The following is a 12,445-nucleotide window of genomic DNA, read 5'->3' as shown; positions in this document are numbered from 1 at the left end:
CATGAAGACCTACAAATGTGATGCGTTGTGAGCCGTGTGTGTCCTGCTCAGCCAGCAGCTGCTGTTGGAGAATGTCGGAGTAATTAGGGAAAAGGGGAGGGCAATCTATATGAATGTCAGGAGTTTCCCAGAAGAGGCGCACAGTAACAAGATCATAGTAATCACTTCTCTGGTCAGTGGGCTTACTATAAAGGCACGTGTGGCGATATGCTTTTCCACATGTTTTATATTTATATGTTCTAAGAGTCGGTGCAGTCCACATAAGTCTCAAACTCAAGCCAGTATCTTTACTACTTATCCTCCAAGATTTCTAAAAGTCTTATTTTTAATTATTACCATAACTATACAGTTCCCCTTTTAGATATTCAGAGAAAGCAGCTCTTTGTTTAGAACAGTCATTGGACTTTTTGCACTTAGTTCTCATGTAGTGTGTCACAAATCACCTTGCTGCCAAGTGAAGTTCTGCTGAGCAGCTACAGTGCTCAGCAAATGTATTAGACAACCTTTCATTAAAGCAAGAAAATGTGTATTTTAGAAATCTGTTAAAAACTTGTTCAAAATCTAAATATTATATTGTTATTTATCAGGCAAATAACAATCTGACATCCAATCACAACAACAGTCGCCTCACAGTGCTTTATATTGTACAGTAGATCCTACAATAATACATACAGAGAAAACCCAACAATCATATGACCCCCTATGAGCAGCACTTTGGCGACAGTGGGAAGGAAAAACTCCCTTTCAACAGGAAGAAACCTCCAGCAGAACCAGGCTCAGGGAGGGGCGGGGCCATCTGCTGTGATTGGTTGGGGAGAGAGAAGGAAGACAGGATAAAGACATGCTGTGGAAGAGAGACAGAGATTAATAACAGATATGATTCAATGCAGAGAGGTCTATTAACACATAGTGAGTGAAGAAGAAACACCCAGTGCATCATGGGAATCCCCGGCAGCCTACGTCTATTGCAGCATAACTAAGGGAGGATTCAGGGTCACCTGGTCCAGCCCTAACTATATGCTTTAGCAAAAAGGAAAGTTTGATTACTTAACAGAAACTTAAAGAACAGTTTTGGTGTTTATCAATATTGTTAATTTAGGGCAGCTGTGGCATAAACCTTACACACTGTGGTGTTTTTCACACACAAATGTGTCAATGTCAGGGTCACAGGTTTGTTGACGGCAATACAGCGATAGTGTAAAAAAACTGACACAATAAGTGAAGTCCTTACATCGACACATTACCGTTTTTTAAAAAATCTGTCAACTCACGCTTAAAAACAGAAATGTAAAAGAAACTGACACGCAGCTTTACAAAGGTCAATATTTACATATTTGTAACATTTGTAATCAGGAGCATGTTACGTGAAAATTGTAAATGCATATATGCAAGAAATTTTATTACAATAAATTCCTTCCAGTTGTTTTTAACATCTACGCCAAAAAAAATCACGTTCCCAGTTGGTCTTTATTTTAAATGTAGGCATAACATTATTAGTATAAAATAATTATAGGATTTTCGATATACATTGTCCTACTATAATACAATTTTCCTTTTTTTTATAAAATTAAGTTATCAAAAAACATTTTGGACATTGTTAGCATCATATAACTGCATACGTGGGATTTAAGTTCACTCTGTCTTCCTAAAATTATGACAACAGGCATAATGGCTGGTAATATGCAAGGTCAATATTTATGCTAAAAACATGTTTTTCTCAAACAGAAACTCTGACCATCCTTTGCCTTGGATAATATCCTTAGTCCAATCCAGGGCCGTGCAGAGATGTTTAAAGGGGCAGGTGCTCAAAGTTAAAAAGGGGCACCTAGAACCAGGCTGAAGAGCAACAACACGTTCATGAAGAATCTAATATGGAAACGCATCAAACTATATCACTGTCATCAGGTGGGGTCAATGCAAAGCAAATGTATGTTTTTGTCATGGCCCCCGTGTCTGCCCGGCTGACCCAGGTTGGCTATGTTTCTTGTTTTCCTTTCCCTCTCGCTGTGTGTCGCCTGGGCAGAGCTCATTGCGGGCTCCCGCCCCTGGCCCTCGCACCCGTGGCTCATCACTTCACCAGCGTCCACTACTTAAGGCAGTAGCTGGAAACATCTCATTGCTGGACTACTGAGTAACCTTGGATTCTCTTTCCCTTGGAGGCCTGGGCGAGCTGAGTTGCTGGTGTGTTGTGTTTTTGGAACTGTGTGAAGAGCCCCTGTTTCCGGACCTCCCCTGTGCCCCTCTGGATTCCCCCCTCGCTCTCACCTGTATATAGTTGCACCTGGTGTTGTGTGTTAATAAAAGGAACTGCATTTAGCTTCCCTTGTCTGCACATGAGTCCATCCCGCCTTGTGACAGTTTTACTGATGGATACAATGTTGCTGTTGAGGAGTTGCTGCTGCTGGAGGGCAGGGCCATGTTGATCTGAGAAGGTAGACATTAAAGAGTCCACAGGAGAGATGGTAGCCGATTAAACAAGTTATGAGATAATAATAAAATGTAAAGAATGGTGACAGCACTTGGAACCATAAGACAACAAAACTGTGAGACGTAAACTCGCTCTGCCTGCGACTCACTCTTTGCCTCTCTTCCATCTCCTCGTCTCATCTGTCACTCTCCACTTCCTGTCCATCTGAGAACGAGGCACAAACTGCTACTGAATTAATCTATTGAGTTATCCACACTTAAAAACTCCTCCACCTAATCCATAATAAAGTAATGATAGAAAAATGTTAGAGAACGAAAACATTGTGTTTATTATTGTTTTTATACTTGAATGCAATGCAACAACTGGTGCAGGTGTCATTGTGACCTGTGCTCTTTGTAATCCAGCTGCTGACGGATCCGCTGCCTCACACAGCGCCTTCTGTCACTGTTTCCTCCTCGTGTCCTACAGAGCCTGTCTGGACAATATTATATCATGAGTAATAATTCAAAGAAATCTATACACATAAAACACACACATACAGTGACATTTTATACCTTCTCAATGATTCTGTACATACTATGGCCACAAGTTTGAATCATAGTGCTGATCCAGAATCCTTCCCTTATTGTTTATTCCTAGTGCTACAATAATAAAGTAACGAGTATAAAACAATTAAGTAATAAATATAAAATAATGTATTTATGGCGATTCAGTTTGTTTGACTATCCACTCTGTGCAGGCAGAAAGTTTATTAAATGAGATACAATGTTGCTGCTGTAAAATCAGCATTTTATCATATTTGAAATATAAATGTAATATAATCTGTTTCTTAATGCATTTTCTTTAAAAACACGTGTGTGTGTGTGTGTGTGTGTGTGTGTGTGTGTGTGTGTGTGTGTGTGTGTGTGTGTGTGTGTGTGTGTTTTTAATCATAATTATAATAATCCATAATTATGTGGATATGCATATTAGATTATTCACAATCTAATAATTTATCATTTATATTATTTATATTTAGTGAAATATAAGCCTTCCTGAAAGGTTTGAGGTCGCTCAAACGGCAAAAAATGCGCGTGCTCTTTCGAGCTCATTCCCGGCTCGTAACCAGCGCGCTCTGCCGTCAAGTGCGAGGATTGGTTAATGATAGTCATGTGACTGATGCAAGCTAGACCCTTTTATTTAGCAAAACTGTGATTAATTGTTAAATATTATTGTTGAGGGGCACAGACAGGAAAAAGGGCACCTGGGGCACCCATCAGGAAAGGGGCACGTGCTCAAGCCCCTTCCGCCCCCCACCCTCTGCACGTGCCTGGTCCGGTCCATGATGATTTTTTGCAAATGTACCGCTCCTCCTGTCACTGACAGTTGCATTAGGTGCTTTTACACTAATATGCGATCTTCCTTACTGATGATGTTACGCATTAAAGATTTACAGCTCCTACTCCGACTGTTTGAAGTCAGCACATTTTGAGTTAAACAAGTTTGCAGCTTTTCAGAAGCTTGAGGCTTTGACACAAACTCAAAGTCACCAATTTGTTTACAATTCAGCCTTTTTTTTCTGTTGACACAGAAAAGTGCAGAATCTGACAACTTCCACGTGTACATGAAAATATGACCGATTTGCATGTGGCCCCAGAAATAACTGATATCCTACAAACAGATAAACATCCTGTTTGTTTGTTTCTTATTATTTACTATTATGTAATTTTAGCTTTACTTTAGGTACTTGAAATATATTTCGATTAAACAACTTTTGTACTATAAGCTACCTGTGTAGTAGTATAATGCAAGTATAATGCATCATATGTGCACGTCTAAATCTTTTGTAACCTGGACTCTCTTTAAGAAAAACTCCCAATCTCAGTAGCTGCTCAAATAATCTCCCCTGGATGTCGTAGTCAGTGACTGATCACAGGTGTGTCGACACCTTTCCAGAGTTCATCTTCATAATAAGATCTGTACCCTACAAGCGTGCAGTGGATGGTGTCGGGCTAAATATATCTGTGGGGGTGATGCGCTTCTGTGGGCAGCTGTAATTTCCCCCTGACACCATAAACCAGTGTTCCCATGTTCCGTCACCGTGTGAGACTCGTGCAATGAGTAATGCGTCTTTACCCGGTCTCTGCCTTCCGCAGCATGAAAACGCTAACATTTGGGCTGACCCTTGTTCGACAGTAAGTTCATCCGACGATAATATATGAAGTTCAGCACCACAGGGTTCCGAGGAGCGCGACTTGTACTTTGACAGACTTCAGTCTGTCGTGTTTGGAGGGGTTTTAAAACGTGTAGCAGTGACGGACTGTTTATTTCTATCGTGGTCTTAACCGGAGTTCACGGAGAGCGGCTTCTAAGCTGAAACGAGGAATATATGATAAGAATATATGATAAGACTGTGACTCTCCCAGCGGGTTTGTACCGTTTGTTTAGTCTGTGCGACGTTTCACGATGGCCACCAGGGGGCAGAATAAACGCGGAACAATAAAGGTTCATTCATGTACAAAAACAAAAAACGGATTTTTGTGGGTCAAAGGTAAAACCACTTACACACACCACATATTGTCCGAAGATACCATGAAAATAAAATCAAAATTAGCAGTGCAGACTCCAAATGTTTGTTGTCTTTGTAATTTATTTGCAGTTTGCGTGTCACTGGGGTTCAATCTGTAACTGAGAACTTGTGAATTTCTTTTTATCCTGACATTTGTTGATTTATGCATTTATTTTGGCCATTTTGATTAAGTGATTCAAAATAACTGAATCATCAAAAAGACGTGTTAGTAGCCAGTCGCCATTAAAAGTATAAGTACAGCTTTGGGCATACAGAACGTCATGGCTGTGAGCAACACGTAATAAAAGATTTGCATTCATGTGGTAACAGATGTGAAATCAAACGAGTGCCTGTTGAGCACCAAACTCTGTCAGTGTTATCTCCTGTCATTTATTTCCTACAGTGGGGAAACTCAGTACAACAAAGATGGTCTGCTGCAAGGTAAAGAATGATTCTAAATATTTGTTTCATTAGAATAAAATTACTTGTTTTGGGTAAAAAAAAAAAAATAGAATAAGGGAGCTGCTTTATTCTAATTTCCCCTTTTCCTTCCACCCAGGCCAGGCTATAGACGCACCTTTGTCTGAGGCTGGGCTGCAGCAGGCAGAAGCTGCAGGGCGATACCTCGCCCATGTCAAGTTCACCAACGTGTTTGTTAGCAACATGCTGCGGGCAAAACAGGTAAACTATGAACCTTATACAACAGCAGTGTAAAAAAAGCGTCTGGCCTTTCAAAAGATCCAGTTTGATTGATTTATTTTATCTTGTGAGTCTGTGGATTTGTTTCTGTGTGTCATAAAAGTTCACAGGTGTGGAGATGAGATCTAAATGAAGGCTCAGTTAGAAGATAAATGCAGTCGGACCTTTGAACACTGAGCACTTATGTAATTCTGACTGAGTACTCGTGGCAGACTTATAAAAGCCACCCTCCTCCTCTCTGTAATCAGATTACATTTTGTTTTTGTTTTTCCATCCAGACCACCGAAACAATAATGAAGCACAACAGCAGCTGTTCCGCTCTAGAAATGGTGTGTGACCCTCTGCTTATAGAAAAGGCGAGTGACCTCAAAACTTACAAGAAAACTTATTGATCAGATGTTTACGTGCCAATGAATAAGTTGATCTTTCAGAGCTTTGGGATAGCTGAAGGGAGGCGGTTACAGGACGTCAAAGACATGGCCGAGGCGGCTGGTCAGACGTTTCCAGGCTTCACACCTCCGGGAGGAGAGACGCAGGAGCAGGTGAGGCTGAGGTTGTCTTATTGTAAAAGGAGAGAGTCTTGGTAAAATTCTGGATCACTGGTAATGAAAATAATATAAAAAATAAATAATATTCAGGCCTATTGCCAAGACTGAATTATTTACTTTCTTTTTATTCTTGGGAAACAACAAAATGCTAAAAACAAAAAGATGAAAAACACTCACAGTTCTATTGTTTTTCCACTCTTCATCTCAAAAACAGATGTGGCACTGGTGATAAACACGGGCCATAAAAGTCACCCTATTGATGTCAGGTCCTTGCATCCCTGCTGATTATCTGGTTTTCTGTTATTTATGTGACATTAATAACATCTGTAATCTTTTGAACCCGACCCCTGAACCATAGAGCGGCTCAACATACCCAGGGTATCTTTCTTTTATCTGGATACACGCTATCATCGGCAGTAAGGATAAGCGGTCACATAAAGCTGGCTGTCAACTCGTTTAGTTACCGAGGGTTTCCCACCCGCATTCACATGAAAGATGTGGTGTTGGCAGCATCTGACCAATCACAGCTATGCATAAGAATACCAGCAGTTGATCAGCTGATTTTACAAAGAGAATTATATAATAGCAAAAACATGAAGAAGTTAAACACAGCACAGCAGCGTGAGTGGAAGAGCACTTTAGTATTAATAGTGCTGAGTTAGTCGTCAAAACATGGGAAAATATGATGGATTATAATCAACTGTTTGATTAAATAAATGTTTCATCCTTTCAGCTGCAGCCTTGGTTTGAAACGCACATTTGATATAAGGACAGCAAGTGGGATACAAATAGATGGGATCATGTGTTCATGCTTTAGTTGTAAAACTGTTTGCAGCCAACAGGAAAAAATAAGCTCTATCTAAGAATGTATATTTCGTACTGCTCAACAGGGAAATGCAAAGATATTAGATGCTGCTGAAAAACTTTAGACCCTCACAGTGATGCAAATAGAGAATCGATTGGTCAGCTGGTCAACCGGACCTGCTTTGGAGCAGGTTAGCATAGGTTAGCGTGGACATACAGAAAACCCAGGGTTAGCCCTGACGTTGCCCATATAATATGAAATCTTGCTTCTTAGCACAGGCCTCTGGTTTTATTTATTTATTTACTTCATGTTTGTGTGTTAATGTGGTTCCTGGTAACACATCGTGTATAAAGATCAGTCACAAAGGTGCATTTGAGTACTTGGTTCCAGCACGATATAGCCATAAAGTTTTACAGTTGTTTAGTTAAGATTAAAATGAAGTCTCGAGTTCGAAGTACTCACAGGTCACGAACTACAACATTTTGATTCCATCGCAGAATTGTCTGTAGATTATTTCTTTCCTGAGTTTCCTCGTATCTCTGTTTGCTCTCTTCTTCATCTTCAATCCATCCTCTAACGCTCATCCAGTTCAGGGCTGGAGCCTATTCTCTGGACAGGTCACCGGTCTGAGCAAAGACAGAGAGAGACACAGAACTGAGGCTGCAGTGCTAACCAGCTCACCGCCGTGCTGCCCAGTTCCTTTATATATTCCTTCAAATATGTTTCTGATGCAAAAGATCCCACTTAAGCTTTTTTTTTCTAAAGTGGGATCTTTTGCACATATTACACTAAAATTAAATCTTTCCGCACACTCTGGATTGATACCAGGTATCTTGGTGTAATGTACACATACTTCCACTAGGTGGCAGGAAGCATTCACCTCCTAGCTCTATAAAGTTATGATTAGCATATCATTGTCTTCTTTGCATGACTGAATGTCTGAACTGAGTGTGTGTGTGTGTGTGTGTGTGTGTGTGTGTGTGTGTGTGTGTGTGTGTGTGTGTGTGTGTGTGTGTGTGTGTGTGTGTGTGTGTGTGTGTGAGAGAGAGGACAGGATGTGAGGAGGAGGAGGGGTTGTTGGAGGGAAGGATGTTCTATTTCCAAGATACCTCGTCAGACTTCGTCCATTATGTTCTAGCTTGGACATGAACTCTGGTCAAATCCAGGACGTGACCAGCACATCGTGATGGTGACGCTGATCTTCAAATATAGATTTGACACAAGCACAGAGCACTCAAATCCTCTGCAAAAGGCCTGCTCCCTCCCTTTTTTAAACAAGTTGCAGGTTGTTGCATCAGAAAGATGTGCAGTTTTTATACCAAAGGACGTGACTATGAATAAAACGACCTTTAACCTTTATCCCTCAGCGCCGTAGGAAGCCTGGGTCTCATTCTAAAGTATGTACAACAATAGAAGCAGGAGAACTTTTCATAACAGATTTTTGCTCTGCTCAGGTGAAGATGCGGTTCAAAGAGTTTCTGGAGAAAATGCTTCAGCAAATTGGGGCCGAACACTTCAGCGAGAGAGGGCAGGACGACTCGTCGTTACCTGCTCCGTCACAGACGACTCCTACTGAGGGGAAGGCCGACGATGGGGTCAAGGATATCCCCGTCCATGCTTTGGTGGTCACCCATGGGGCTTACATGTGCGTGGTGGTGCGCTACTTTGTGGAGGAATTGCACTGCCGCTTACCTCTGGGTTCTGATCAAGCACACGTGTTCTCTCTGAGTCCGAACACGGGCCTTTGTCGGTTTATAATAACCGTGAGGAAACAAGACGACGAGTTCATATTATCAGGGATCCGCTGTGTTTTTATCCACAGAGGGGACCACGTGAAACGCAGATCGTGACCTGTTACGTCCTTTTCTTAGGGTTCGTTTAAACAGTAATTAAAGCCTCGGATCGTTTGTGTTGCAGGAAATTTCGTCATCGCGTTGTTATTGTCTGGCTGTTCGTTGCTACATACGTGGGCGACTCTGTGGTTTAGCGAGGCCTCGTTTCTGAATTTCTCCTGTAGGGGTCCAGAAATCTGCACAAGAACTCGGAGTAGTGTTTACTCTTTGGAAATCAGTTCCTTTCCCATTGTTGTGAATTAACACTTGAGTCAACAAGGACGGACGAATGTTACGAGCCCATTAAACTGTGGAACGCGTGAACGGACTCTGTGTGGCTGTTTTTCAGTCCACACATTTATTTAGAGTAAAAGCTGCTGTTTCTTAGCTAAAGGAGTCTGTGGCGTGTGCGACTACTGAAATGCTTTACTGATGTAAAAATGTACGTTTGCACCTGTGATGGTTCTTTCCTGATAAAGTCGTTTCAATAAACTCAGCTGGTTGTTATTTATTCATCTTTTCATGTTGCGTACCTTTAATTTTCATTCCTGTAAGTGGGCTTCATTATTTAGGTCATTTTAGTTGTTTTTGTTCGGTTTTGCTGCCTTCATGAGAACTGTGTGACACTTATTGTCAGTAAGATTTTAAAAGAGTCTTTTAATCTTAAATCACTCAAATGCTTTCAGCTAACTGGGACTTCCACGTTTGCAGATCCCGTTTATTTTCGTTTGACAGGCATCTTAGAGGAGGAGGACGTAATCTGACAATAATGCACATGAGAAATGTCTCAGCCGTGCGTTTGAAAATGACTCATCTTCTGCTTAAAACAAGAAGCAAAAGATGTTCCAGATACTTACAATTTATTTTATTAACATCAGAAATGATACACCAACCAATATATATAAATAATAAAACAGTAGGCGAGCAAGGACGTCATTAAAACAGCTCAATAAATAAATACGTTTGTATTGCTGTGACTGTTGGTGTCCAGCACCTGATACATTTTTGACATTTTTATGGAAGCTGCATACAGGAGATATTTTTTCCCAGTCACAACAGCATCATTCGTCTTTTTGTTGTTCTTGTTGCTGTTTTTCAGCAACACTTCAAGAGTTGTTGGATGATTTAAACAATTATTTGAACAAATATTGACATATCTGACCCAGAGGTTCAAATTCTCCTCACCAAAGAGGTTAAAGGACAGCAGCAAACTGGACCAAACTTATGTCGAGTGTTCCCAGACCATTATCTTCAAACAGGAGACCTGCACGAGCCCCTGTGATGTAACTTGGTTTATGAGTACATACAAAAGGGTTAGCTCCATAAAAACTCCAGGAAGGTCAGTATCTCCCCACCCAGCAAAGCATGACTTTACAAGTGCAAAGGCACCGTTTGAGTTCATTAGAAACGTGATCTTCCTTTTTTGGGACGGTGCAAACTCCTCAGACGACCAGCAGATTCAAAGCCGCTCACTGTTACTGTCAGGCAGCACTGACATGCTGCCCACCCTGTGAGAAGCTCACACACCATGCATCAGACACCGAGACATAACCTGCTTACGTGTAGATATATGCATATATAAATAGCATAGATGTGTTTTAATATTTTGAAAAAGACAATCCACTAATTCTAGTTGTGGACCTGAAGCAGACACTGTTTTACTGTCCAACCATTTCACATCCCAACAAACAAAAACAGACACCTGCATGTGCATCACTGAAGCGACGGCTGTTATCTGTGTCCAATAAACTTTTGCTTTGGAACCGACTTCAGCCTCGACGACTGTGCAGAGTTTAGATGTCAGTTTGGCCTCTAATCAACAGGTCTTTTCAGACCTTTTCAACCAGGTCTAGAAATAAGGGACTAAGGTTTCTATGGCTCTTAATGGTCAGCCAGATTTATCCCGGGAAATATCTTCTATGGATGAGTGATGCTGCGCGACTTAGGCTTGGTCTGCAATGTTAGTCTTCACAGGGCTTCCAGGCGCGTTGGGCTGTAAGACAGACAGGGGGTCGTCGCAGGAGGCGATGGTCTCTTTAGACACAGCGCCTGTCTGAGCCTGTTCAGGCCGAACGTGATCTGCATCTCTGAGATCTTTTCCAGAACGTGAGGGATTTGCTTCTGTTCGTAAAGGATCAGAGGGGTTCACCTCTTCGCTCCTTCTCTGTCTTTTAACCGAGGGATTCAAGAGCCTCTTCAGCGGGGCTAAGTAGTGTTCAGGCGGCTCGCCATGTGCCACTCGCAGATGACCTCCTTGTAGTCTGAGCAGCCTTCTCCCGCTTGTAGAGTAAAACACATGATGGTGGCTTACTAAATCTAACCAAATGTCCTGGAAGAGACAGTCTTCTCTGTCCCTTTGCCTCTGTTTGGTAGAAAGAAAATGTTTATGGTCTGTTTTTGGCACTTTGTGACTTCATTCAAACTAAGAACATCTAAAACAATACTCACAGATATGTACAGCTTTCCCTTAAAGTCCATGCAGATGAAATGTTTTCTTCTCAAATCAAATATTGACACAAAGTTGCTGGAAGCTGTTCTCACAGGCAAAGTGACTGAAAAAAAAGCACATTTTCTATTAACAAATGTAACAAGAAAAATTATTTGATTAACAATATTCTGCTTTTAAATTTGAAAATATATTTTGAAGTTTATAAATGTACAGAATTAATCTCAAACTTTCTTTTTTGTTTTGTTTGGTTCAGTTTTTCTCTGATTTTCCTGAACTTCCTTTCAGATCCAAAGCTGATATTTACCCTCTTCAAAATCAAGTAAGCAAAGTCGGTCATACTTAACATTTTCCTTTATTATTGCAGAGGATTGTCTGTATAAGCGGTTCCAGTTGTGTGTTTATATGCAGACTTACCCAGAAAGCCGCTGTAAATGCTGTGTCTCATTGATCCATTCAGCACAGAGTAGAAGCGTCCCATACCGGCAGATGGATCTGCATTTGTTGCCGCGTTCAATCGACCCTGCTGATGTTGAGCTAGTTGTTCTGAATCCTGGAGCCTTGGCCTACAATCCACTGGTACAGACACATGTCCAGCAATCAGGATGACTAAGAAGGAAGCCAGTTGCATGATCGATGGCAATTAAAGGCCTTCTAAAAGCACGAATGTTCAGGATGGTATGTGGTCCGCTACTGGAGGAGGAGAAAGTCCAACGGGTCTATTTAAACAGAGGGTCAATAAACTGGCTAACTCATTTACCAAAATGACTCCAAGCTTGGCTGCAGCAGTTAAGGGTTGCCTAGATGCAATTGAAGTAAGCTGTATGGAAACACGATGCATCACACATGGTTAAAAAACAGTTTTCTCCCCTACGTGGAAGTAAAATTTCTCATGTGTTCAAGTTTAACTAACAAAATCTAGCACAGAGCTTAAAGTCTAGAGATAAGAAAGTGCAGAAGAAGAAATGACTGACGGTCATTCTTTGACATTAATGACGGGTTTTCACAATTTTTGCTCATATTTCTTGTTACTTGACCTCACGTGTTGTTAGAAATGTAACATTTATGAAAGCGTTATATAAAGATCAATTAGATTCGTCTAAAATTGGTCGTTTCTTAATGACTGGCCCTCTGTTGCG

The 12,445-nt window shown here is 41.1% G+C and overlaps 2 protein-coding genes across 4 annotated transcripts; one reads left to right on the top strand and one right to left on the bottom strand.

Annotated features, from left to right (window-relative positions):
* The first annotated feature begins 4,472 nt into the window (after positions 1 to 4,472).
* On the top strand, positions 4,473 to 9,356 carry tigara (TP53 induced glycolysis regulatory phosphatase a). 3 transcript variants are annotated; one of them, XM_085411580.1, is made up of 6 exons: positions 4,473 to 4,602; positions 5,380 to 5,417; positions 5,536 to 5,657; positions 5,954 to 6,004; positions 6,107 to 6,217; positions 8,483 to 9,356. In XM_085411580.1, exons 1-6 carry the CDS (start codon positions 4,532 to 4,534, stop codon positions 8,876 to 8,878), a joined length of 789 nt encoding a protein of 262 aa, XP_085267706.1. In that variant the 5' UTR covers positions 4,473 to 4,531; the 3' UTR covers positions 8,879 to 9,356. The 3 variants fall into 3 exon arrangements, with proteins under 3 accessions (XP_085267706.1, XP_085267705.1, XP_085267704.1); XM_085411579.1 differs by having other exon boundaries at positions 6,095 to 6,217; XM_085411578.1 differs by having other exon boundaries at positions 5,954 to 6,031.
* Positions 9,357 to 9,752: 396 nt separating this feature from the next.
* Positions 9,753 to 12,135, bottom strand: LOC146664478 (fibroblast growth factor 23-like). The gene is made up of 3 exons (XM_085411021.1): positions 11,724 to 12,135; positions 11,309 to 11,412; positions 9,753 to 11,222 (listed from the first exon to the last, which is right to left on the bottom strand). The coding sequence occupies exons 1-3, from the start codon at positions 11,935 to 11,937 to the stop codon at positions 10,803 to 10,805; spliced, it is 738 nt and encodes a 245-aa protein (XP_085267147.1). The 5' UTR covers positions 11,938 to 12,135; the 3' UTR covers positions 9,753 to 10,802.
* Positions 12,136 to 12,445: the final 310 nt, after the last annotated feature.

Source organism: Rhamphochromis longiceps, linkage group LG7 (genome assembly GCF_057381845.1).
Source record: "Rhamphochromis longiceps isolate RC_006_pf linkage group LG7, R_longiceps_female_GT1.1, whole genome shotgun sequence".
NCBI lineage: Eukaryota > Metazoa > Chordata > Actinopteri > Cichliformes > Cichlidae > Rhamphochromis > Rhamphochromis longiceps.
This window is presented reverse-complemented; position numbering and strand designations above follow the sequence as displayed.

What these genes read in the sequence shown, in the direction of transcription:
- tigara (XM_085411578.1), top strand. Translation starts at nt 4,532, where the DNA reads ATGCGTCTTTACCCGGTCTCTGCCTTCCGCAGCATGAAAACGCTAACA. An exon ending in GGGCTGACCCTTGTTCGACA is followed by an intron (nt 4,603 to 5,379) that starts GTAAGTTCATCC and finishes TATTTCCTACAG; the next exon opens with TGGGGAAACTCAGTACAACA. An exon ending in CAAAGATGGTCTGCTGCAAG is followed by an intron (nt 5,418 to 5,535) that starts GTAAAGAATGAT and finishes CCTTCCACCCAG; the next exon opens with GCCAGGCTATAGACGCACCT.
- LOC146664478 (XM_085411021.1), bottom strand. Translation starts at nt 11,937, where the DNA reads ATGCAACTGGCTTCCTTCTTAGTCATCCTGATTGCTGGACATGTGTCT. An exon ending in CATTTACAGCGGCTTTCTGG is followed by an intron (nt 11,413 to 11,723) that starts GTAAGTCTGCAT and finishes CTTTTTTTTCAG; the next exon opens with TCACTTTGCCTGTGAGAACA. An exon ending in AGGGAAAGCTGTACATATCT is followed by an intron (nt 11,223 to 11,308) that starts GTGAGTATTGTT and finishes TCTACCAAACAG; the next exon opens with AGGCAAAGGGACAGAGAAGA.